The 27,141-nt window shown below is 40.9% G+C and overlaps 1 protein-coding gene across 9 annotated transcripts in view; it reads right to left on the bottom strand.

Annotated features, from left to right (window-relative positions):
* Positions 1-27,141, bottom strand: part of NRXN3 (neurexin 3) — a 901,920-nt gene that overhangs the window by 484,011 nt on the left and 390,768 nt on the right. For all 9 annotated transcript variants that reach the window (XM_088529330.1, XM_088529323.1, XM_088529324.1 and 6 more), the window contains 2 exons: positions 26,390-26,563; positions 12,830-12,949 (listed from right to left, as the gene is read on the bottom strand). In XM_088529330.1, coding sequence (XP_088385456.1) covers positions 12,830-12,949; positions 26,390-26,563 — 294 coding nt within the window. The remainder of the gene's footprint in view (positions 1-12,829; positions 12,950-26,389; positions 26,564-27,141) is intronic.

Genomic DNA, 27,141 nt, shown 5'->3' with positions numbered 1-27,141 from the left:
CAAGCCTTTGTCCTCACCAAAGGGGGAATGCATGAGCCAAGACCCAGCCCTGAGGGCTCTACCCGCTCCTAAAGATATCTAGGGCTGACCTTCATGATAGCTACTCACTCCATTCCTGATTTTTTACTCTGAAAAAGAATAATGCATTTCGGTCGTGAACTGAGGCAGAGGGAGATTGGTGGTGGGAGGAGGGGAAGCAGCCCTAGTACATCTGCATTCTGATTGACTACAGACTAATGCTACATAATTACTATAAGATGAAGCAGTGGAAGAGATAAGGAAAAAATGCACATCCTCTCCCTTCATCACTAGAGGCATCAGAGAACTGGAAACAAAGCACTTGCATAGCTTTTCTTTTTTTCCTTTCTTTTCCCTGCATTCTTTGTGAGGTCACTTTAGAATTGCTTCTTTCATTGTTACTGTCAGTGACCTTTACATTTCTTTCCTTTAAGCAGTGAAAATCCTTCCTTCCCATCAAGAGATGCTCCCAGTCAGTTGAAGAATACCTCAGCTGTGACAGAAAAGAATAGATCCTTGATCCCCTATTTATACATGCTTAGGTCTCTAGCCACCTTCTCAGCTTTTAAGGTCCTTCAGCAACCCTTCCCAGCTCACGGGGGTGCCCTTCTCCTCCTGATGAAGAATTTACAAACTTATAAATTTATGCAGCAGGAACAGAGCCTAAGTTGTTAACAAGATGCTGAAATGGAATCCTGTGAAACTGATAACATTTGTGATAGGAGATTTAAAACATTGACATTTTCAGTTGTGCTTTGTCATCATCAAGTTTAGCCTCTTCATATGCTGGGTGCAAGCTGACAAAATCAGATGCTCCATTCAGTTCACAAAGTACCTTCCCACAGAGGCTGAAAGTAAATGTTCTTAAGCAATTTAAAGCTGCCTTTACCTGTCTTCTCTCTACTCCTGTGCAACACACATTTAAAGCATTTGTAGGTTCGTTTCTTCTGAGGTAGGAAGGCAGACAAAACTCGAGCAAGCAACCTCACACTGCTTGGGGAATTGGACTCGAAACCAAGGAGCAAACATGCAGCTGGCAATCCCCTAAGCTGCCTTCTGAAAGAGGAAATGCTGCCTTGAACTGTTATCAACCTCTAATACTTAAGAGACATCTGGGGAGGAAACTACTCCTACTTAGGGAGCTGAAGTGACAAGCACAGATTTAGAATTTAGTTTCACAAATCTGAGGAATGAATTTAATGTTAAGGTTAGGCAAAAAAGAAAGCAGTACTAAAACTGCAAAACAGTACTAAATTGTTTTTCAAAAGAATAAAAAAAATCTTGAAAAAAAATCTTCTAAATTAGGCTTTTGGAAACCCCTGACTACTATTTTCTATTAATTCTCTACATGTGCAACCTTTTATTTTACTAGTATAAAATTGACTTTTCCTTCTTTTTCCTGAAACTTGTTTCCTGAAACCTGTGGTGTCTAGGTAAACCGAACAACACTGAGCACGCTGCTCTAACAAGAGCTACTAATCAGCTTTCAGAGTACACACATCCAACTTCTACGTGTGTTTGTTGCATGTGGTTTCTGCCAAGACACATGCCTAGCAGCATGCAGTAAACTTGAGAGAACTAAAAGTGACACCCATTTAATAATATAAACCAGTGTAATCCAGCTGAGCACATGGAGGGAGCAATGGACAAAGCGGAACATCTAACACATGAATTATAACAACCCAGAAGAAGGCCTCCACAACAACCCATGACATAATGGAAACCACTGCCCAGAATTTATTCTCAGACAATTCAGTAGATGGGGCTCAACAGACTCCTTGCAGGACAAAAGTTAAATCAATGTCGTACCATAACCCACCCTTAGGAACCAAGAGTTGGGGATTGTTGATACAGAAGCTTGCCCCCAAGAACTCTTCCTTTCAATTCCCTAAAATAATCACTTACATAAACTATCTAATTACCAAAGTGTAGCAGAGTTTATTTTCTAAGAGCCTGAGCCAGATTTTAACCAGAGGAAGATCCATTAGTAACCCCAAACTAGCTAGTCCCTGCTCTCCTCTGGTTGCCTTTTGAAGATGAAGGTCTCTTGGACATGTAAGCGTCACTGTGGTTGGAGTTATCAGCTCTCATTTTGAAAAGATGTGCTGTGGCACCAGCAGCAAATGCCAAAGCAGACTTAGCACTCTTAAAAAAATAAACACAAACAAGAAAGCAAATGAGGAGCAAGAGAAACTCTGATCAGTGCTTAACAGTTTAAAAGCTCTGTCCCTAGAAAATTCAATTCCTTTGCTCTTCCTGGTGACTGTGAGCTCTGTTGACTCACAGCTACTGTTCACTGCAGGACCTGGGTTACCTTTAGAGGAAGAACCTTTCTCCCATTTAGAACAGCAGTTCTTGAGCGCAAGAAAAAAGGACACAGAAAGGAAGCCAAAAGTCTGAATTATTCCAGTTGTAACAGGGTGAGTAAGGACAAAAGCCATATTTAGCTGATGTTAGATCTATAGTTCCCTTACAGAAAGTCATGTGCTCCTCCTATCCCCTATCCCAGACTTCATATCCAAAACACCTTCAAGCTCCAGAGACATCTTGACCAAGCTTGAACTTCATGGCTCACTAGGACCTTTACACAGTGAACACTAGACAGAGAAAGAGAGAAACAGAGAGAGAAGATCTCTGCCAAATTTATGCATGGAAGGATGCTGTACTTCTCTCTGCCCCCTCGCAACTACTTATGGGGATTCTAATCTAGAAATTACAAATCAGGAAACTGTTCACAGTCAGCAGAAATACAGGAAAGCACAAGTTCAAGCACTTTAAAAACACTGAGAACAAAAGTAGGAGGAGAAGTGAAGACAGATTGTTCTTTACAGAAGAATCAGAAAACGAGGCGCAGAGCTGCCAAGGCACTGAACACGTGCCTACAACAAACGAAGGTATGTGTGGCAGCTGGGAATTACAAGAAGCTGCCTTTTACCCTCAGGTTTCTGTAAAGAAACAAGCTGTTTCATAAAATGAATGCAAGAACTCTACACATGCCCTCTAAAACAGCCTGTCAATCATTATTTCTGGAGCTACCATCACTTTTCACACTAACATTAAACCCAACTGGCAACCCAAGGGGAGGTTAATACCCTGGCCAGCTCGGGAGGGTAACTTCTCATTCCCTCAAGTCTCTCTACCTCTGGCACAACCAGCAGACTCAGCAGACTTTCCAGGCACCAGCTTCCATCGCTTGCTCTCTATGCAGGTAGCAGCTTCATATCAGTATTTCTCAACTCCAAATATAACTGAAAGCAGACAAAACAAAATATACAGGAGCTCCTAGAAAACACAACTTCCCCATAAACAGGAAAGTGTGCAGTGAGAGAAGGAAGGGAGCAGAACTGCTAATGATTTTATTTTAAAGAACAGAATCAGAAAATTCAAATTTCCAGGCTTGAAGCAAAATGTTTTGCACAAGCTCAAACACATAAATGTGAAGTTAGGCAAACCCCTGTACCATGCCATCATCTTCATCACTTTGCAGGCTATCCACGAGGTATGAGCACTGAGTACAATGCAGTCCCTGTTCTGCTATTGCGTTTAGTAGAGCTGCTCCCAGACCACGGCATCCTGAAGCAGCCTGCTGAGGGTTCCCTAAGTCTTTCTAAGCGATGGCAAAGCCATAGGATTCAATAAACAGTGAAGGAAGATAGAAACTGCCGAGGGCTATACAAAGCCTTAGGTGATTTTGGAAAACCTCTTTGTGGGATTAATTTGGAGAGGAGAAAAAAGCAACTGGAGAGAAATAGATTCTTTCTAACTTCATTTTAGGTTTTTGTGTTCCAAATACCCATCAAAGGCCTGAGAAAAGCCAAAGAAAGCCTGCTTGGGGTCTGGTAGAAACACAGCACCATCTCGTGGAGCAAAGGGGAGTATTAAAAAAAAATGAAAAAGTATTTCAGCACTTGAGACATCTGCAGCTTGGCTTTTTGACAGCCCACTCTTCTAACAGGTTAACAAATCTCTCTATTGAGTTTGTGCTTAAAAAAGTTCATTGCAGATCTATAAAGAACAAATGAACAACAAACAACTCCCTATTTTTATCTCGCAAACTCATCACCGTTAACATAAACACTGAGGGCCTCTACATAAATAGAGACGTGTGGGCAGACAACCATCTGTACTGAATGCTATTTGCCAGCAGTCCTGCTGCAGCTGTGCGCACCTTTTTCTTGGAAGCTTGCATTTTCTATGCTTAAGGTGGATAAAGAAAACATGCTCCCAGATACTACACTTGCTAGGGGTCTAGACCCACACTTAAAAGTGGTAAAAATGCAGTAAGACCTGGAAAAGAAGAAAAAAAAAAAAAAAAAAGGAAAAAAGAAAATACAAAAAACAGACAGCCAGACAGAAATTGTGTGTGTGTGTGTGTGTATACAGAGGTTCACCACCAGTCACACAGTCACCATCTCTCAGATCTACTCACACAGACTGGTGGCTTGACAGCCAAATCTGCTCATCTTATTGACCACTGAGGACACAACCAATCCAGTGCTACAAAGCAAAAAAATGAAGCTTAGCAAGAGCTCTACTTTCTGAAATGCATCATTGACTCGGATCCCTGAAGTAAATTCTGGTCCACAGGCACTTCAAGGCAGTCTGCACTTTCAGTCAGATGACAAGTGACCACCTAAATCTCAGGTATTAAAAGAAATATCAATATTAGCCCTCTTTTCAGCATTTTGTAGTCTTCAATTAAAGGATTATCTGAGATAGATGAACTATTAAAGACATGGATGCTTCTAAGGGACCTACAAAGAGCATGATGGATGGCTCATGATACTGTCATCTATCTTCATCGTTTGTCTGAGATCAGCAGGGCAGAAATGTAACAGACAGAAGGTCATTTAGCGTAAAGTGGAAGGGGGGGGATGAAGGAGGAGGGGGAAAGACAGATAGTTATGGGAAGCCAGCAAACCTGACACCACTTTTGCTGTGGTCAAGCACTGCAAATAAGTTTCAGATCAGAAACAAGAGGAGGAAAGCTGAGCTCCAACTGCACTTCTTTCAAAATCAACATGTCAGAATCTCTTTGACAGAAAAAAAATTCTTATATTTGGCAGGTTTTTTATTAAAGCCAGACAGTAGTCAAGACAATCTGGTTTTGAAGTCAGTTATATTACCTGAGACAGTTATTCAATGAACACAAGCACAGCTACTCTCAGGTGGAGGCTGGAGACATTTGGACAAAAACACACGGCAGAGATCAAACAATTCTGCTTCCTTGGGGAAAGAAAGAGCCATTTCCTGCTCTCTCCGCCATCCCTCACAGGATTGCACTGGAGTGCCCTGATGGCAGCAACCCCAAAGGCAGCCACCAGCTCAGGGAGGGTTTAGAGGAGCCCCACGGAGTCACACTGCAGCAGTCTGAATAATCACCGACCAAACTGAAAGCTTTCAACGAGGACAGATCAGCAAACATCAGTCAACACTTCAAAACTATGATTTTTTTTCTCCTTAGTAATTTCCAAAATAAAGTCATCATTTTGAAAAGTCCTGGATTAACTGACTATTTCATTTCTGAAGTTAACCACATCCTACTTTTTTTCTTCCACCTTAATTTTCTTCCTATTCAGAACTACTTTAAGATTTCTCCTGAGATATGTAAATTGCTTTGCTTACCATAAATGTGCAGTTTTTGGTTATTTAATTAACACCTAAGAAAAAATCATTAGTTCTACATGTATCCCAAAGTTAGTAGCCACTTTGAAATGAACTCACTTTCATAGCCAGAGAAATTTCTTCTTCTCTAAACACCAGTTAGCGATCTGAGGTTTCAGTTAACTCTCACCTTTTTACTGAAAAGCCCATTTCTTTCCAGAATTGGAGGAACAACTCTGTGGCTCCAAAACACTGAAGCCAAGACACCAGGCCAAGACCTGCCTCCGCTCCCACTGTTTGCATAAGCCTCAAATGGCAGTAAGCACTGAAACACTTCCACACAAATAATCAAATCTACCAGAAAATGCTCCCCCTCACACAGCTTGTTTCACAGGTACCCAAGCAGCCAATTTCAATCTCCCTCTTGGGGATCATTATTAAGATAACTGTAATTAAGGTTTGCATCTAATCCCCAATGTTCCACAGCTGAGATTATTATACTAGCTCCTGGGTAACAAGATTGTAATGTAACAAAGATACATCCCCATGTACAACTCAACTCTACTGGAGATCAATAGGTAGCCTTCTTCCAATGACAGGTAATAATTAGTACATTAGGCAGCCTGGAAAATGAACAAGAATCTCCTTCAGGACCTCGTATTCCCTCCTGCTTTTGTTTTTCTGTCAAGAATTTTCACTGCAAAAGATGGAAAAAGATTACAAGACCTTTTTTTGCTCTTTTCCCTCACTTCCTCTAGCCTCCTTCCTTTCATAGCCCTGAATTTCAAAGCTCATAAACTAACAAATCCTTCCTCCCCTCCCCAAAATCTAGCACTGCCTGCTTCCCTCCATATGTTGGCATTCTCTCAGCTGCCTGAGTACTGTAAATATTTTATGACATACATTTGTCCACATTAATGACTGCAATCTTAAAGGTAGCTTTCAGTTTAAGGTATAAACAAAATCTTATATACAGGGCAATTAGGCATGTTTCATATGTGAACTCAGAATATTAGGACAGATTTTTGTCTTAGCGACACCAGCATAAATCTTCAACTACCGCACCAAAATCAAAGGAATTCTTTTGTATTTATAGAAGCATTACTATGAACAAATTCTAGTCCATAAAATATAAAGACCCACTTTGATCACCATCTATCCATTCTCTCTCACTAATGAAGGATCTTTGCAAGATATTTTCCATTTGGGCAGCCTGGGAAATAAAAAAAATAGTCTCCTTAACAACCTACAATAACAAGGAAATAATGAGTTCTAGAATAGACAATCTTCAAGCTGTCCTGGAAAGTATTAAGTAAACCCCATCCCATCAACACCATTACACTACACTTTAGTAGAGACCTGGGGAACAGATTAAAAGCACAAATACCTAGTTTGCTTGGTCAAGTATCACCCACAGTCTCTAGCTGGGGCAAAAAAAATGGACTAGAGATGATTGCCAGCCAGAGCAACCATGAAAAAAAAAATAGAACCAACGCACGATTTATGTTTTCATAATCCATAATGCCAGTCATGGCTGAATCACAGAAGAAAGAAGCAGCAACAGACGAATAAAAGCCACTCTGTTACTAGAGGGACAGTTTCAGAGGCCAACTCTTCCATGGGGCAAAACATCCAGGATGCAGTATGTATCACTCAGCTACGTATACAATGCAAAGTGATCGTTATTGCCATTCTCAGCAAAAAATATCACATAACAGAAAACGATAGCATTTTGTTGACCAAAGAGAGCCAAAATCACAGCAAACCAACTTGTGGCAACACCCTCCCATGACACGCCTAGGAAAATGGTGTAGCTACTGAGCAATGGCAGGAAGAGAATAAAGTAGCTGCTTGAACTGCTCACAGGTTAATACCAAAGCTGTCATCGCTGCCACCTGCATCAAGTCTCTCTCCTCCTGTTCTGCTGAAATCTGCAGGACAGCTGGACCAAGGCTTTTGTCCTGACAGCAGCCAGATGTGCAGATACCAGTGCAGCTCTTGTCTCAAATGCTCTCTCTGCCATCCTTTTGAGGTAATTGTAATTAAATAACTCACCTATGCTAGCTGAGACCTAGCTGCATTTTGGGGATCACAAAAGGATAAAGTTGGCTAACTTCTTCATTAAAAAGAAAAACAAAAAATAAAACACCTTCAACCTTGAAAGCTGAAAGGTGCTAAAGAAGTGATCCCTAAAACCACCTCTCTCAAATTCCCTCCTCCTCACCCAAAAGAGAAACACCCAAATTCCACAATAAGGTTAATAGCTGCCCTTCTCAGGTGACTCCCAAAGGGCATATGGGGAAAAAGAGCTCTTCATTTGCTACCTGAGGCTTTACAGTTGCTATTCAAGAGAGCAAAATGCCATTCAGTAAACAGAAAAGCAACAAGTGTCCTTAAACCACTGAAGAGGTGAAGCAATTATGTAGTGGGTTATCACAAAGCAACAAGAAAGTACATGGTGTTTTAAGAAGTAGTAGAGAGAGATCCTTGCCCTAAAGATATTAAAATTCTTAGAGCTGTAGAGCAAATGAAGATAAACAGTGGTAAGAAGGGTAGGGTAAGCAGGGTTCACAACCCATATCATAATATGATTTACACCATGTACTAAAGTATACAGCTGCATTTCCCTCTCATTCCTCTACCTATTATTCCAGTTCTCAGCGCGTAGGGTCATTAGGACACAGGGACAGAGAACAGCAAAGGCTTATGGTAGGAAATGAAAATGAGCCGTAAGCCAGAAAACGGCCTCCTAGAGAAGACCTAAAAGAGCACTGGGTAAGCGAGGGCAGAGCAAGAGGAGACAAGCATGGAGCAGGCAGGTGCCTGACCTGCTGTAATGTGAGATGATTCACTCAGGATAAATCAGGGGTGACTCTTGCTTCATGCCAAGCGGGTGTCTCTATAGCATCAAACACAGGTCCCTGAGCGTGCTGATATTTAAACAGCTGACTGGTTTAGCCATGCACGGCTAATGAAGTCTGCGCAGATTTATTTTCTGCGCACCAGCAACCTCTTGCTCTCTGACTCAGTAAGTGATAAGCTGGGCACATTACAAATGAGTGGGTGATAATTAAACATGAACAACAAAAAAGGTGTCTGCAAGTAAATCAAACTGAGCATGCTGGCATTGACATTAAGAGAGGTCACCAAGCCTGGATGAAAATTGGCCCAGATGGTAACAAAATCAAAATACTAGGGAGAGGGAAGACGTCTCATGTTCAAGCTGGGGATCTGAATCTCTCAGTGAGGGGAGCAGCTACTGCTCAGTGGCAGAGGCAGCGTGAGGGTGGAGCATGAATGGCTCACATGCATATCAAAATAAAGCCTGTCTTTATTATTATTTTTGTCGTTCTCCCTGTTAGCAGGCAGTCTCCTCTAACGCCTATTGTACCACGACGTTTAAGCAGGGATGACTGAAGTTGGTTCTGCCACTGCCTTTTTGTAACCTTGACTACAGGCTCCGGAGGCATCGACTAACTTAGGTACTTGTTTATGCAGGGCAGGGAAGGGCCTGCTCAGACATCCCCCATACATCACACAGAATATACACGCGGCAGAAAGGTCAGCTTCAGTCTTCCTCATTCCATCCACTGTGTTCTGTGCTTTACTCTAAGGTATTGATCTTGAACTTGTTTTGCTAATTTGACATCTTTCTTTTTAAGTGAAAACAAAAAAAAAAAAATGAAGCAGCAAAGCCACGGTGATTTCATCTCCCTATCATGCTTCTCTCCTCCTGAATGTGATTCACCAAGAGGTGGTAGAAGTGTATAGGTTATACATCACATGAAAACGGATCTTTGAAGAAAAATGCTACCAATTATACAAGAACAGCCACCACCCCGTATATCACCACTCTTCCAGGCCAAAAAAAAACCCAAGCACTTCTTAAGCAAACAATCACACTAGAAGCTGAGAAGATTGCTCGGTTTATCAACAGACCCCTTGAAATGTGTGCAGTCTGGAAGCCTGAAGATACACAGGCAAGAGAACAGATAAACATGGGTTGCCTTTGCTTCCTACCAATGGGATAGGAAAACAGTTTTTAAAACAGGTGGATATTACAATCCAGAGTTTATAAATAAATGAATAAATAACCCCACTAAAAAGCCAATCAATAGCCAGCAGATGGACTTAACAACTGCTTCAACAAAAAAAAAAAAGCTGTTTGAAAAAGTGCTTTATACTCTGCTTGCACTAGTCATCACTGCAGGCTATTGATCTTTTGCAGACAAACAGCCTCCATTAATACAGCGCTGTGTTAGCCTGGTGATTCCTCCTGGAAAGCCTGACCCTCAGCATCTCCAGCTACATGAGGCACTGAGTAACAAGCAGTGCTTTCTAATGATCTTGTTCCCCATACCATTTGCATTAACTAGTTTACTGAAGCCTGCTTTTTTTATACATTCTCTCCGTTCAGAGAAGAAAAAATGTCATAGTTTGACCAGAAAGAAAAACTGAAATAGGTTCAAGGATCCGCAAACCTGATGACAGGACAGCTGTAAGCAGATGTCACATACATGGTAACAGAGTCTATAATTCCCATATTTTTATCTAATATCACTGTGAAGAAGTGAGCAACTTCAACAAAATTAAGTCGATTGGATGAAGTTCCCTTCAAATGCAAATGTTTCACCAGAATTAATGGTTTAACTTCCAATTTTGGTGCTTTATCTGCACAAAGTTACACACAAACAATCTCAGTAACATCAGGCTTGCTACATAACACAAATGAATGTACAAATGCATCTATAGATGTGCAACATGCAACTCTGCCACCCTAGTTACTTATGTTTCACCTTCATGTCTCAGAAATAGCAGTTCCAAGCCAGCTGCATCTGAATTGAGAGACTTAATGGTCCAGTCCTGAGACAGAATTACAGAGTAGCAATAATTTCAGATGGATCGTATCCGCTCACACAGCTTTCTTGAGTACTGATAGGACTGAATAACTTTTTAAAGTTTACCCAAGTAAGCAACAAATCTCTCTTTCCCATATACCAGTGAGGATGATCTCAAGAGATCATCAACAGTAATTTAAAAGACAAACAGATCTGCCATTTATCTCAGAGCCCTGAAATATTCTGCAAACACATAGCAGCACAAATACCCCAATGTGGACACACGTGTGGTGTTTAACAGACACGGAAAACCAAAATATATTCAGCTGGCCTTCCTTTGTTACCATCTTCATTGTGTAAGTCTAGAGCTCTTCTATTGACTTCTGTATTCCACATGTACATCGGTGGGAGACCACAATTTGCCCATAAAATAGGAACAGCCATCTACCAAATTAATAGAATTAGACTCCTGTGGTTGCATTTTTTTTTTAAAACCAAAGAGTCTGAGGCATTTCTAAATAACAGTAAGGCTTCAGGTTATACAGTACTTATCTTCTACTGCCACCCTTTGTGCTAAATTCATTCTAAACAATACTTAATTCAATTAACAAGTGTCTTTACTTCAATTAGACCTGGGTAGAGAAGCAACCCTATCTAACAGATGGGAAAAGGAAGCAAGCCCACAATGCTTCCTAGCAACTAGGCTTTCTGGAGCAGAAATATGTTTTCAATGTCCTGATAAGAAAGAAAAGACTTCCCCCCGCCCCCCCCCAAAAAAAAAAAAAAAAAAAAAAAAAAGGTTATACGCACTTTTTGGAGATCCTGGCTGAAGTCTCGCCGTGTCTCAGCAGTCTGTGTGACTTACCTTTCCAGATCACTTCCAAACTCACATCCTCCTGTGGGCATCTAATTCACCAGCAAGGGCTGACATTGGAAGGCTGGCTACCTTGCCCAAGTCACCCCCATTCAAACCAAACTACTGTCTCTGCTCTGCATGGTTTCCAGCTGTCAGCTCTAAAAAGCAGCAAGGAATCCCCAATTACAGACACAGGAAACCATCTTATTGGTATTTTAGAGCCTGCTCTAAGTCATTAGCAACAGTATAACAAGGACATGGTGACATTCTGGAGCTGTGAAACCCAACACATTAGAAGAGAGGATGATGTATCAATAATCTCTTTGGAGATCTGGGTTGCCAAATGCAGGCAACGGGTTTCATAGTACCATTTCTCTTAGGCAAAAAGTTTAAAATGTACTGTGCTTACTATGCCTAAGCTGAATGACTGAACAAGAGCTTTACAAGAATAGGACCTGAGTGCCAAACAGGGTTTTTGGCTCCCCATTCTTGTGAAACCTCTTGCTCCACGAAAGACAGAAAACTAGAGCCAAGTTTTGTGGCCTTAATAAATAGTGTTTTCTTCTGGATCCAGAGTCATTCGGATTCCATAACAACTTAAGAAAAGATATTGTACTGGAATATCCAAATCTCTGCCCATAGTACCCTTTTACACTGCCCCTTTGTCACAGTATGACTGGACAAAGTTGGACAAGCATGCTGTGAGAAAGGGGAGAGAAATTTGGATAACTTTATCCGAATGACCCACAAAAAACTAGGCTGTGTGTCCTACAGCAGGAACACTTGTTAAACAGTTCATTGTACGTGCCATCAATTCAACTGTATGGCTCAGACATCTGAAGATCTGACACTACTGTGGCATTAACACCTCACAGACCTGTCTAATACAGTGTACTACTAATCTCCTAATGAAAAGCAGTAGCTTATGAAATGCTTGAGGTCAGAATGAACTATAACAGTCTTTTCTGGCCCTAAAATTTCTGAACACAATGAACCAAATTATTGAAATCTATTGTCACACTTACTGCAGCACTCAGTGTACTTTGTTCCCATTCCTTTCAAGTGAAGGGGGAAAAGGGCCTAATTATCTTCTTGAATAACAGAAGTGGGTAGAGGGCAGAGCTGAACTGATCTACTTGCCTCCTAGATGGGAAAAAAGGCCCTACTTGGATAACTGAAGGAAAAGTGTGAAAACGGAGATTTTCCTGTAGGAAGATTTCAGCTCTTCTTTACAATTATGTTAGAGACCTTAATCCTAACTCGCCAAGAAAATTATATCCAATTTTTTGAGGCAAATCAGCATGGCAGGTAGTACAACACTGCTGCTAGATGGCAGTGTTGATACTTCAAACTGATGGATGCTTCAAAGAAGCTTTCTAGGAAACAAAGTTCAGCTTTACCACTAAGAAAGTTGTATTCCATTTCTCATCAAAATTAGTTGTGTGTTCTTTACCTTCCCACGATCAGGGTTCACAGCTCCCTCTAATCTGGTGGAAAAAATATGCTTACTTACGGTCATTACATTGGCTGCCGGAATATGAAGTCATGGAACAATCACACGTGAAGCCTTCCCACTGCTGGTTACAGATGCCCTGGTTTGCACAGGAATCTTCTTGGCAGGTAGTGCTTGGACCTAGACAACAATGACAAGAAAACCATGAAACAAATCTGGGCAGAACATTTTGGTTAGGCCCACAACAGTTCCAATTCATCATTGCCATTACTGTATCAGTGTCCTCATGCAGAAGAGAAAAAGCACTAATCAAACACTGCTCCATTCTTGGACGTGCAAACTCAAGTAAACAGAGGACACACACAGTTACACACTCTACAACAAAACAGCAAACTTGCACAGAGCAGAGAGAGAGTGAACAGTAAGATATTCCCTCTTAGGCAGGCTCAACCAGTATGTGCAGTAGTCGCTCAAAGAAATTGGTAGCAAAATATGATGTGATAACTGAAACACTGACAGATTGGCAGGCCCAAAACACACCCTCCTTGTAGTGACGCTTGCTAGAGTGAAATGGGCCCATAACTGACATGTCATTCCACCCTAAGGACATTGATTATGTGGATCCGAACTGAAGTTTTGTAGCCAGTTTGCTACAGATTTCCTTTCAAGGTGAAGATTGTGCTGCCTAGCACTATCAAAAAGGTTCCTCCAGAAACACATCAATAAAGCCCTCCTGAGGACATGACATTAGTCCACAATAACTCTCTTTCCATCCTGGACTAGCTTCCACAGCCTGTGGGGGAAGTGAGGAAGAAATCAGCCATTACTAACAGAACACACTGTTTTGAGAAGGTAATAGTTGCTATCAGATAAACCTTGCAACAAAAACAACAGGCAAAGGATAATCTTCAGATCAGAAAGATTCTGAATGACAGCTGCTGCATCATCCAGAAGGAGGTAGCTGAATTTTGAATCATCCTGACAAGTGAGGCTGCAAGCCACAGATTAAAGGAACATGAGTTTGGAAGTGACTTCCTAGGCAGGTATTTTATCTTCAGCAAACAAGACACAGGTATGTTGCTCCTATTGTGCTCCTATTCAATAAAATGAACAACCACACTTGAAACACCTGCCTTTTTTTTTTTTTTTTTTTTAATCCTGCTTTGGTTGAAAAAGGAAGGAAGGAAGGAAGGAAAATAAAGAATTCAGGAGTGGGAATTCAACAGTGGGAGATGACGGGCACTTTACGCACCTACATCCCCCTTGCCTTTACACTTAGAAAAGACATGGATAAAATTACATACACATATGTAAGGGATTGGAGTCTGATGTGTGCTTCTTCAGACTGAAAATACTCCTAAAGTATAAATGACCATATCGCAAAGAAAATACAACTACATGAAAGCTTTCTATAGCACCAGTGGTACGTACACACACACACACACACCAGTAAACAGAAGCAAAATAGAACAGCGTTTTCAATGCCAATCTCTCTTCCTGCATTTTTCCAAGAACCTTGACTTTGATCGGAATAATTGGATTTGACAATGGGCATCACTCTTTGGGGATAACCTTTGTCCCAGTGCCAAGACAAAAGAGCAGAAATCTCTTCAAGAGACAAGCTGGCATCGGGCCTAGTAACAGGCCTTGAGCCTACCAGCGGAGGCAGCCCAGAGAGCTGGAGGACCAGCATTAACAGCAAATGTTATGGTCTTGGAGCTCTACTCTGCAGAATGCACCTGTGAGGATGGAAACTGCACTTCGTAAATACAGAGTGGAAAACCCACCATCCATCAGCACCACCTGAAGAAGAATTTTGAAACCCTGACAACACCAAGAAGAAGCTTGAAGCCTGATCTGCTGTCTTTAGAGCTAGTGACCCAGGGCATTAAAAGCTTTGCCCCGCTCTTCAGCACTATGGGACATTTGCACAATCATGGCTCTTTCTTTAGAGGGTTCAGCTCCCACTGCTGCTGCAGGCTCTGCCTCATGGGGTGGCCATCTAGCTCTGACATCAACATCTGCTTCAGATGAACTAACCGGGATGTCAGACTCCATCCAGACTCATCCTACCAAGAGGTGGCTCATCCCAAAAATACGTGATAACAAAGCAGAATTCTGCAACAGCTGAATCCGTCTGGCCCTGAATGTCCACTTTACCTGTATTTCTGCATCTCCAAAGCACTTTGGGATATGGGGGCTTGCAAACTGCCTCCTTCTTGAGCCTTACTTTCTTGGGAGCAAGTCCAATATTCTATTTTAATGTCAAATTATCTAACTAGACATATATGAGTGTTTTACCATTCTATCTGACGAAAACACTTTTAAGAGAAAAAACAGCCCAGATTTTTCATTCATGTTCCACTTGGAATAATTACTTTGTCTCCCTAGCTCTTTCCTGCAGTTCAACTTTATGGTGCACTTCTTTTAGCCCCAAAGCTAAAAGTTTGAGTGCTACCGCTGCACATTGCTAGAATTGCCATGTTTCATCCCACAGGTGGGTCCATATCCCTGACAAGTGAAGTCATTCCTGCTGTGTCATTTGAAAGCTCTTTGAAGTGAAAAGAGCTTTGGGAATAAAATATACAGTATTGTATTTATCATTCGTTTGAGTTATGTGAGGAATTCAGTTTCTTTATATAACAGCTGCAGTACTACAGCATAAATGCCTCATGCTTTGATCATACCTAGCAGTAAGAATTAAGCTAAGCACACCATTCTTGATCATGCACATTACACCTTCCTTCACACATTGAAAACTCACTCCTACTGAAAGGAATCTACTATTGTATTTATATTATTTCCTCCATAAAAACAAAGCTGTGAGACAGACAAGACTCAGCAGTACCTTGAGACCATATTACCGTGTCTTACTAAATGGACTGCTGCCCCCCACTGCTGCTCTTTGTCTTTTCCAAGAGACCAGCAGCCAAATGCTCTGATTAACGTCTTTGATGAATCTACAGTCTATTTCTATCAGCACCCTCTCTTACAACCAGCAATACGGCTTCTGCTCATTTGAATTCCATGTGCAGGTCCCAGTACAGCTCTAAGAGAGGCTCTGTGTCTTTGGAAACAGCTAAATTAAGCAGAATTTCTTCCTAGGACTTATTCTTAGTGAAGGATAAGAAGGAAACCAAATGAATGGATCTGAGTTTCCCAATTTTAAAATACATGTGGGGGGCAGGGGGAAGAGATTTTATGGGGAAAAAAAAGTGAACAGCACTTCAGCACTGAACCTTGTGAAACCATCACTTCCCTGACTTCACTGTGTGGGTCATACTCCACACACATGTATTTGAGACCTAGAGTTACAATGGTGGCATATGGACACCTACGTTGCACAAATATAAGAAACCACCATTATAGTTACGGTTCATTGCATGACTCAGGACAGTTAGATCCTTTGTCTGGAGTTTCAGGTGGCAGAAAGCGGGAATCTCGCAGAGTTACTTTAGCTCTATAGATCAGAACCAAAATATCTAAAGGCTTATACAGATTTTAAGGCCAATTCTCTGACACCTCAGATACAGATTTTTGGAAATCTTCCATTTCATTACCTAAATAAGGTCAGGCATCTGGCAAGCTCCATGTTTAAAGCTACACATCATCAAAAATAACTCAAGAGCCATCAGGCTGCAATATTCTGAATACACTGCTATTCATTCCAGCACCTCAAACCCGAATCCCCCATACATTTGATGTCAGTTTTTATGCAGTCCTTCTGCCCCCAAAACATGGTTAGTCCAAAAATTTCAAGAACTGGGACTAGCTAAGTTAATAAGTCTTTACACTTCACAGGAAAAGGACATTTCTGTGATTTACACTATAGTGACAGGCAAAGGCAATCAACCCAGAAAGGGATCTCCAGGCTCCCTCCTCCCTGAAAGCTGGTATATGCACATCTTCCTCCCTCTTCTCACCCTTGCAGGCTCTCTAAGAACCCTAAAAAGGCTTCAGGAAAGTGCTCATATACATGCTGATGAGGAAAAATTAACCATCCACCAAAAATTCAACTGCATAAAAGGGAGTATGCCTGGATCTGAGACGTGGTAGAAGACAGAGAAGGAAATTAAACAACATTCAGGTACAGAAATTAAAAGCAGAAAGGAAAGTAAAAGACTGAAAGAGCTATATGTGAAAAAGAAAAGTAAATTCAGTTGGAAAAACACCCTTCCCACTGCAAATCACAGCAGTGCAGAAGTTCTGCCACTAGACTTGGTGGCATTTCATGGTTTGCTACTGTTCTGGAATAGTCAAACCTATTTAGCAAAGGTTGGTTTCCTGAAAGGTCAATAATCAATTTCATGTAGTCAGTATAAACATATCCCCTTTAGTGTTGATAGGATCAGCCCTCTGAACCTACAAGTCAAATATTCTTATATGACTCTGAATCAATATAAACATGAACTGGAGTTATGTTCCTCAGACCTTTAGGCTATGAACACTCTGGAATGATGTAAAGAAACCAACAAAAATAGTTTGCCCAGGACCTCTTCTTCAAGCTGTACCCACATTGCTAGATGTCAAAAGCTGAACAGGAACTCATCGTGAACATAGATTGCTGAAATCTGATGGACACGGAGGTGACTACAGAAAGTAGCAGCAGCTGCAGCTCCAAGAGGCATAGTGATGTCTAATGATGTCACTGACGTCTAATACACACCCCAAATCTCCCTGCCACATTTAAAATAGACAACACAAAACATCTTAAGCCTTGAGCTACTTACTCCCCAATGCACTTCAGGGCTGCTATTTCTCTTCGCATCAGTCCCAACCTGTGCATCTTTCCTATTCTTTCAAATTTCATCCTTCTCTATGGTCATTTCCATAAACCTCACTAAAAATTTCCATAATATTTTCTAAATCCCTGAGCTCCATAAGAGAGAGTATTTCAATATTTTGTGGATGGGAACAGGTCAAAAACCCCAAATTGTCATCAGCCAGATGCTGCACATGCATAGAACAAGTCAACACGCTAATCTCTACCTTCCTGTGCACAGCCAAATCTTCCAGATTCAGTGCCTCAAAGGCAGCTGCTGCCTGACTATCCCTGGAAAATACAACAGGAATACTTGAGTTTGGACCTGCAACCAATGCACCAGATCGGTACAATGATACCATCAAGACTTCAAAGTCAACATGCTGCACAGAAAAGGAGTTTATGGGGCATATGATTAAAACCTGAAAAGTTATGATACCAGCAGTACGTAAGCTGTGAGGAAGTCTTGTCGCTACATCAGAGAGTAAAGCGTGCCTGATCTGCACATTTTCTCCCACAACAAATTCTTGTTTAAATTAGTGGCTTAGACACAAAACAGGGGTGATTAAACTGGTATCCTAGCAGATATTACCTGTGACTTCAGGACTGCTTAGCACAGAAGCACAATGTGTAATGCCTCTGGCTTACTCTGAAACCATTTTTCCTCTTTCTTTGAAAAGGAGGGTCATTTTCTTATGCTCTGCACACTATACTACAGCCTCTGTACACAAGCTAAGTAATGGGCTTTCACTACCATGTTTCAACCCTAAAGAACACATCTCTCGTAATGGTAGAATCAAAGTACTATTAACTTCTAATAAGTAGGATTTTTTACTTGCATCTTGAGGAAATAGAGAATTTGTATGTAATTGTGCCATTAGTCTTTCCTTCCTTATATATTTCCTAAGAATTAGCCTTCATTAAACCAGTTTTCTATCAGAACTCTTTGCCACATCATCTCTATAATTCAAGCTCTCCTTTGCTATCTGTCTACTCCACTTTCAACTACTTTCTTGTTTCCTCACAGTTTATTTTCTTCCTTTTCCATCAAAGCTTTTCTCAAAGTCCTTAATGGTTTTCACTTGACTGGTTTTGGTATTTTACCTCCATCCACACAGTCCTCCACCCTTCTACTGCCTCTGTCATCACCGATTGCTCCCTTTTACTTATCAGATAATAGTAATTATAGATTTCATGAAGAATTTCATGCATCAATCAACATCATGAAAAAGTCCTATCTACTTTATAAAAATGACTTAGATACATCCAGTAAAGTGTTCCAATAGATTCCTATAAGAGATTTTTCTATAAAAAAGGCAAATATTGTCTATAGACAGATCAGGAACAATCACTTAGTCAATATTCATAAGTTTCATTAATTATGGCCTATAAAACGCTATCTGCCTGGTAAATAATTGTTCAGTAGATCTTTTTACAGCTACAATTCCAAAATATATACATACATATATATTTTTTTTCTGCATTTTATTCAAACTCTATATTATAAAATCAGCTTTCACTGTCTGGTCTCACTCTTTATTATTATTAGTCCTGAAGAACCCGAGTCAGTCACTTCAGTCTTGTACTCCTTAAGCCAGAGCTGGCCAGCAGCGGGCATTTCCCTGAGCAGCCATCAACCATTTCAGGAAATCAACCGGTGCTCTTAGAGACATTCACAGAGACTGATGCAGTCAAACCTCTCAGGTAAGCAAAACAACTGTGTTGTTCTCCACATCCTTCCTCAGCCCAGATGTTCCTTCCAGAGGAACCGGGGCTTGTCTCTCCTCCTGTTTCAGAGGTGTGACTGCATCCAGTAAAAACGCTTCAGAAGTTACATAAAGGCATCTTTCAGTCCAATACAGTAATGACACGAAGAACCTCCTATACCTTGCAGGTCAGCTTTGGTCAACTCAACTTTGTTAGCACAAAAAAAAAGGCGGGAGGGGGGGAGGCAAAAACAATAAACACAAGTTAGTATAAACGCAGATAAACTTGGGCCATAACAAATAAATAAATAAAAACAATTTGCATAACCATCACAGCCCACATGCATGATCAATAATCAATACATGCAAGAAAGATAACATAAGTAACATAAGCAGAATGACACCAAACCAAACAAGGGATAACAAAACCACATATGAGAAAAAAGAAAGTGTCACACACGCACAGAGAACAGACCACAGGATTTACAGAGCGTAGAAAGAGAAAATAACAAGACACACACACGCAACCATCCCATTTTTAAACACGAAGGAAAAAACCTCACACACTACCATCCCTCAAGCATTTACTGTTGATTTTTGTTTCATCTGAGAAATACTTAGAATCCATTTATATCAAAAATCTATTTGACCTATGGCATATTAGTCAGGAATATTTTTCTTTCCTTTCAGGATCTGAAATCTACCCTCATAAGAGCATGGACTGCTTTTGTTTTCTGTCCAAATGGGATTTAATGCTAGAGAGTCATGGGGGATTGATAACTCTGGAAGACAACAACCTCTGTTTATCCACTGGACTGTGCATGAAGTGCATGAAATGTGACCGTGACCTGTTGCTTCCTTATGGTTCTCAGCACATTTTTAGGGAAAGCCACATCGACAGGAGGAGACACAGCTCTTCAGGCTTTGGACCCAGTAACCTTTGGTGATCTCATGAGGGGAATTCAACAGAAATGACAGTGGCTCAAGGTCATTCTTTTACCTACATAAGTATGGTCTTGTTCATGTGGTCAAATGATACTCTGCATGACAACAGAGAATAATAAAGCTACCAAGTTCTGACTGATTTTAGACCAAGGCACACTTAATGAAAACAGCAAAATATTAAAAAAGAAAAAAAAACAACTCTGCTCCCAACTCACTGTTATTCTTCCACCGCAGCATGCGAATGATTCTTTTCTTTTTTAAAAAAACTTTTTCTCTGAAGGCCAGTTTTAAGACAAGTCACATAGATTTTTGATCTTACACCTTGATTCTAAGTTTTCTCCTTCAGCACTGAAAGTGAAGGCAAAGACAGCTGTACATATACCAGTTCCCGAGCCCCTTGCCACTAAGTAGTATATTTCTACTATCCATCATCATGAGAACATCAAAAAAAATCACTGACCTTATTGCCCAAAACACGGGTAGTTAACAAGTGAAGACTTACCTTTATAACCTTCTGCTGTTAAGAAGCGGTAGTATCAACTCCTGATATTGAGGGGAAATTGGTAGCTTTCCCTTTCTCCCCTTCTTTCCTTTTACGTTTACTACCCAATAAATTAGAAATGGTGTGTACATTCACCATTTCTTGCACTTCCTATCACGTTTAACATTTTGCACCTTCAGTGTTGTTTTATGGTCCATGAATGACTCAAAATGGCAATTATCTTCCCTTTTGAGTCAGATAGATTTTTTTTTTCTTGCCCTTCTTTCTGGAGCTGCTCCATTAAACAAAGCCATAAAACCACAGAGTTCTTTAAGCAAAAGTAGAGAAGAAAAACACACACACACAGAGAAGGAAAAGTTTATCCTACTTTTCCAGATATCATTTTTGAGGTGCAATCTAACAAAAGAGTTGGTGTGTTAAAAGGACCTTCCCTAACTGCTCAGCTCTTTCTCCTCTTTGTAGCTACGCAGGAGTAAAGCTTACATGCACTCCATAATGCCAGTATCACTGTGCCTATTGAACACAGTATCATAGAGAAGAGTTGTCGAACTATCCTGGTGTAAACTAATGTGCCCATCTTCATGTAAAACCACTGATTCCATAGAGAAAAAAAAGTGAAGTACCCCCAGAATTGAAGCTTTACTACTGAAAAGATGAAGGGTGAAATCCTTTCCAACATGATCCTACTGAGATATTTTAAGTAATTTTCTTTTTCCATACTATTTACTTAGTATGCAAAATGTGCTGGTGATCGCCTAAACTGTGTGTCATTCAAGCTTCTCACGCACCATTCGATTACAAAGGTTAACTATAATATTTCATGAAAAGTACAAGGTTATGATTTGACTGTCAAATCTGGAAGAAGAATAAATTGCGACAGAAGTCCAAACCACAACCTCAAAACATCTGGAATAAATTCACCCATTTTTAATAATACTCACTTTTACTTGTGAGAAGCTGTTATCAGTAGAATACGTGAAGAGAGGTGAGGAGGGGAGGAAGAAGCTACATCTCTAAGGCAGAAATGTAAAAGAAAACTGCTTTTTAGAAGAAATAATGTTTTCTTTTACTACTACTGTTACGTTTGCTTGGCTTGGTGGTGGGAAAATGTATTTAGAAGGTGCAGCCGAATTTCAGATACCTCTAGTGCATGTAATTAAAAAAGCGTTCAAGTACAAGAAGAGAAAAAGCAGAACATACAGAAAATTTGCAGAAAGAAGGAAAAACAAAATCACCTCAGAATGAAGAAACTACTGAATCTACTGAAACTACCGAATTGAACACAGTCTAAATTTGGCAGGGGGCGGTTTCAAGGCATCAGCTTTACTTCTTCCAGGGTGAGGAAAAGGCAGAAAATTACTTGGTCTTTAATTTGGAGAACAGAATTAATTTACCCACACTTTTAATAGAGTAAGACCTGGAATGAAGTACTCAGAAAAAGAAATTGAGTTTGAGAATCAAGGGGGCACTGAAGTTGTTTTGGTTTTTCTTTTTTTTTTTTTTTTTTCCCGGAAAAGGAAAAGAGGGTCACCTGGAATAACTTCTAACTTCCACCTCTCACATGCAACTCTACAGTAGTTTCCTTCATTTAGTTCTCTTACATCACCTATAAGCACATGCCTGACAGAAAATGAAATAGCCTATATTACTGAAAACCAGGAGTGGTATAAATACTACCAACCACAGCCTACAGGCTGGAGATTGGATGGAATCAAGTAACACAGAAATACACCCCCCAAATTCCAAAGCTTTGCTCTTCTCCAGGCTCTTCCAACTATCGCCTCCAACTGCTAGTGGAACACCTAGCAGTGTAGAACACCTAGACCTAATTTTGTTTCCTGTTTTCATTACATGAATAGAGAGAACAAGGCCTAAAAAGTGAAGACTTGGCTGCAAGCCTCTCATAGAAGTGGGCCTCCAACTTGAAGTCAGACTGTTTGCCCATCCTTCTTGAGAACTATTAGAGTACTGCAGTCTGAATTGCTACTCTAGGCCAAAGCACTCAGAAGCCAGAACTATTTCACTCTTCCCAGTTACCTCACCTTTCGCATCTTTTCTGAAAGGCCCTTTCTTCCGCCTTTTTTTCCCAATGGCAGCGGGGCAAGGCCACTCTTGTTACAAAAGGCAGTAAAAACGAAATAGACTGCAAAAGAGGTGCCTTAAGTGCCATGGGTTCACTTGACATTTCAAGTACACTTGGGTTTCTTCTTTCAGATTATCAGACATGACATCACATCAGTGCGGCAGCTATCATTTTGTCAAACACGCACACACAGATATATATAAAAGGTGAGGGTTATTTTTATTTTGATTAGCACTACCATACACTGTTAAATATCTGCTACTTTTATTCTGAAGGGTACATGCATTTCAATTAATGACCTGTGTATACGAGCAAAAAAGGCTTGAGGTTTTTCCACATCTTAAAAAAAAAAACTTATTCATCTCACACAAAAAACATTTTATCTTTCAAGTGCTTCATGGTCCTTCTCAAACAGGAGCCCTGCCCTACCCTTCAGTGGAAGGCAGGCACTTCCAGAATGCAGGAGGTTTGCGCTGTTGCACAGCAAGGTTGCATTATGCTCCAGCATATGAAGGAAAGAGGAACAGTGCAGCCAAGGAAATTCAACAGCTTGCTCAAAGCTAAATAAGACAGGGTGACAACTGATCAAACAATGTTATCGTCCTACAAGGACTTACGAAACTTAATGATTGGCAATATGGAAAAGAGGGACTTAAGTATGGGACTAGAGAAACACGCAAACAGGATGCATTGCTGTTGCCTATTTATAATGCTACCAGCCTTTCTTAGGTGGGACAGTGCTGTCTCCTAGCCTACAGCTCAAGTAAGTACTTTTCCCTACGCTTCTTGCCTCCCCACATCATTCGATTCTGCCCTGAGGTCAAACCAAGAGTTTCCGAGAAGTTGGTTGGCACCTTATAAATCCCTCTGCTTCTGAAAGCAAAACTGCAACAAAAACATTAGCAGAAAATCCTTCCTGTACTGCATTTCGAAGGCAAGATTCGTGTGTGTGGATAGAATGACATTCCCTTAAGCAAACATGTTCATCCCACCCACTGTCCTTCATGACAAACTAGATACATCCTGCAAACTAACGCACAGCACCAAGAGATTCACCCAAAACCCTGCAATTATTTATTCCAAACACATTCAAATATAATGAGACAGAGGAAACTGCTTGGGACCTCAGTTTTTCATGATGCTGCTAAGCCTTAATCATCCAAGGTCACTTCAGACAAATATGGAGACTTAAATAAGAACCAAACAAAGCTTTAAGATCTTCGCTTGCCTTAGAGAAAGGGTAAATAGCTGTCCCTGTTACTCAGTGGCAACTATTAGGAATGGAACCAGCAGACGGTATTCTAGAGACAAAGCCACAGGGATTGATGCAACTGGCAGAGCAGCTTTTTGGTGATCTATTTCCACATTTTCTTTAATTCTAGACATGCTGGCAAAGAGAATGGTATTCTCTTTAGCACTCACTTTCTATTGGCCTAAGCATGGATCACCCAGGAAGCCGGCGTGGGCGTTACTTTGCAAGATCAAGTTTCCACAAAGGCAGGATGAAAACACCTTCCCACCTGCCTACAGGTTTCTACCTCTCTACAGCTCTGAATCTTGTTTGAAGTGCTTCATAGGAGGAGAAAACACATTCCTCATATTTCTAAAGGTGAAAATCTCCATGTACTGATTGGTACCCTATTGGCATGCAGACAAAGCAAGTGCTACAGAACATGCTCTGGAAACGGCTTGCTAGCTAGATCCTAAGTTCTGTAGTACAAGGGATAAAGAAGGAGAACTAGAGAACAAGAACTAAAATAATGGCTGACATTTTGCAACGTCAATAATAGGACACTGAAGCAGAGTGCACTGGGTACACAGTGAAGGGGAAATCTGATAGCTGTAATACTAGTGCAAACTTGTTGGTGAAAGCATCATAATTCTGTTTCTGGGGTAGAAAAGGCAGCTCCTATAACTCATGTGGAGTCACAGTCTAATGAAAAGTCCTCTGAAGGAGGAGAGCTAAACTAGGAAAGATAATGTGCAGGGTATAGAGTTAAGAGATGACTAATTTCAGATAGAAGAATTATCAGAAATCACTAATATTAGGAATAGTTTTGCCTGCACTTAGGGTAATCCGAAAGGACACTTTGAAAAGCAGAATATTATTTTCTTCTTAAGCCTTACAAGCAACATTCCAGACAAGGTGCACTTCCTTCTTTGGTACATTGGCTCTGTTGCAAAAGGATAAAACCACAGGATCTGTTTGTTATACCATGCTCACTTCCACAAGGAACAGCCTGCTTAGCAGACACTATTAAAATGAGCAGAAGGGCAGAAAAAAGAGCAGCCTCCTGCTGCACAGCACTCAGCAGTGCGGTGAAATTGGAGCCAGTGTTGTGTGGGCTCTTGCAACAGAGCACAATTCCCACAAACTGGAGAACTGCAGTTGGCAGAAGGCCTGAAGCACAGGAGCCCCCAAACAGCTGGAAGGAAAGCAACAGGAAGGGGATTGGATTTAACTGGATGGCCACTTTGGCATGTCATGAGTATTCAAAGAGGAGCATAAAGATGGTATTTCCAATCCTAGCCTTGTAAGCAACAACCTTGACGAGTGACAGAATGATCTAACCTGACATCTTGACATGGTAGAGAAATGTGACTGAAGGCCTAAGATCAGTTTGTGGAATCCTGGTCTGTGAAGATCAGTTAAGGACAGCCACTCAGCAAACATGCACCACACACTTCTGCTGATAAAAGCCACCTTCTTCTAGGTATCGGTGGACTACACGGGACATAGAAACATCCAGGTGAGCTAGGGCATAATGGTGAATTTCATTTAAATCAACCAGCAGTATTTCGGGTTTTTTGATGGGACATATCCCAGGTTCCACAGGAACTCATGCCATTTAAATGCTACTGAGCTAGTGCTGCTGGTGTTGATACTGTTTAGATTAGTGAGAGTTTGGCAAGAACAGTAAAGTATTTCAAAAAAGCTGTAGGAAATCACTACCATTTGTGTGCTTAAAAAAGTCACCTTCAGCACATTTGTTTCCAGACCACCAGGAAAAGAAAAATTATTGAAAAAAAAAAAAAAAAAAGTTTTCCAGACAGCAAATACAACTCTGTGGAACAGTGCCCAAACCTTTCACTGGATTTCCACTTCCTCAAAAAGGAATAGTTTCAAGAAAGAGACCATAACCTTCTGTTATGATCTGATCCTTATGCTTAAGCTCCTTCTACCTTCCATTTACCTTGCCTCTAATGGGTATCAAAATACTTATTTCTATGGATCCCCAAGAATGGGTTCTCTGAAGAGTTACTGAATTGAAGCCTTACAATCCCTTTTGAGGTATTATAAAAAAGTCAGAAAAACATTTTAATGCTAGTAAATGGCCCTGGTAAAAATAAAAAGAGCAGTCCCTCCAAGGACCATCCTTTCCAGTACTGAAGTTACAATGTCATAGGGGATGCAGTAGACAGCACATAGCTAGTGTACCACTGAAACTAGCCTATCCTCAAGGTGAGCATTGGGGAGACCTAAGTGGCTTGCAGCAAACGGCGTCTCCCAGTGAAGCAAGCTAAGGAAATGAACAATAACATAGACAAATATGTCCCTGGGGGCAGCAACCAAACAAGAGAAGACTGCTTGAGAGGGAAACATCTCTGAAAGCAGCCATACCTTCACATCCCCGCTCGATCTGCCCACTGCGGTGCAGAGCATCGTTGATGAGATCAGGGAGACGCCCGTTCAAGTCCACAGAGGCCAGGCAGCCCTGGAAGCCATCGCGGGAGGCCACGAGCTTGGGGAGGTTGCTGTACATGCCTTGAGCTAGGCCAGCAATGTAGAGATCACCTAAAAGAGAAAGGGTAAAAAGGAAAAGTAGAAGGAAGTTACGTATCTTCTGAAGTGGCTTCCCACCCTGCCTCCAATACAGTAAGCTAAATAGGTCTTCAGAAAATGTTAAAAACAGAGCATGATACTGCGTTAGGCTAGAAATCAGATCTGCCTCTTCGCTGTGCACACAGATGGTCCCACAGCATTTCCTGGGGCTCTTACACGTTATCCCATGAAATCCGCATCTTAATCTAAAGCAGCAGATAGGAACAGTGGTTATTACAAGCTCATTTCCTTTACACAGCCTACCAGTGTGTCTTCACCTGACTTAGGCATTGCCTTCCCTTGTTAACCTTGCAGGTACACTTTTACATTAACACCAGCACCCCTTATCACAGGCCCATCAGTTTTAAAAGCTTTCTCATCACTTAGCATGGATGTATATTATTTCATCTCCTATCATACCTCAGTGCAAGCTACCTGATATACACAAATGTTCTTGAGGATCTGCTGCATTTTAGAAATCCATCCTAATCACAGAACTGGTAACTGCATCCTAACTGAGGATAATAAAATTTCTGAAAAAGCAAAACAGG

The sequence above is a fragment of the Tinamus guttatus genome, unplaced genomic scaffold (genome assembly GCF_059628265.1).
Source record: "Tinamus guttatus ecotype Peru unplaced genomic scaffold, ASM5962826v1 Tinamus_guttatus_pri_ptg000327l, whole genome shotgun sequence".
Taxonomy (NCBI): Eukaryota; Metazoa; Chordata; class Aves; order Tinamiformes; family Tinamidae; genus Tinamus; species Tinamus guttatus.
Note: the sequence above shows the minus strand (reverse complement) of the source record. Positions and strands in the feature narration are given on the sequence as shown.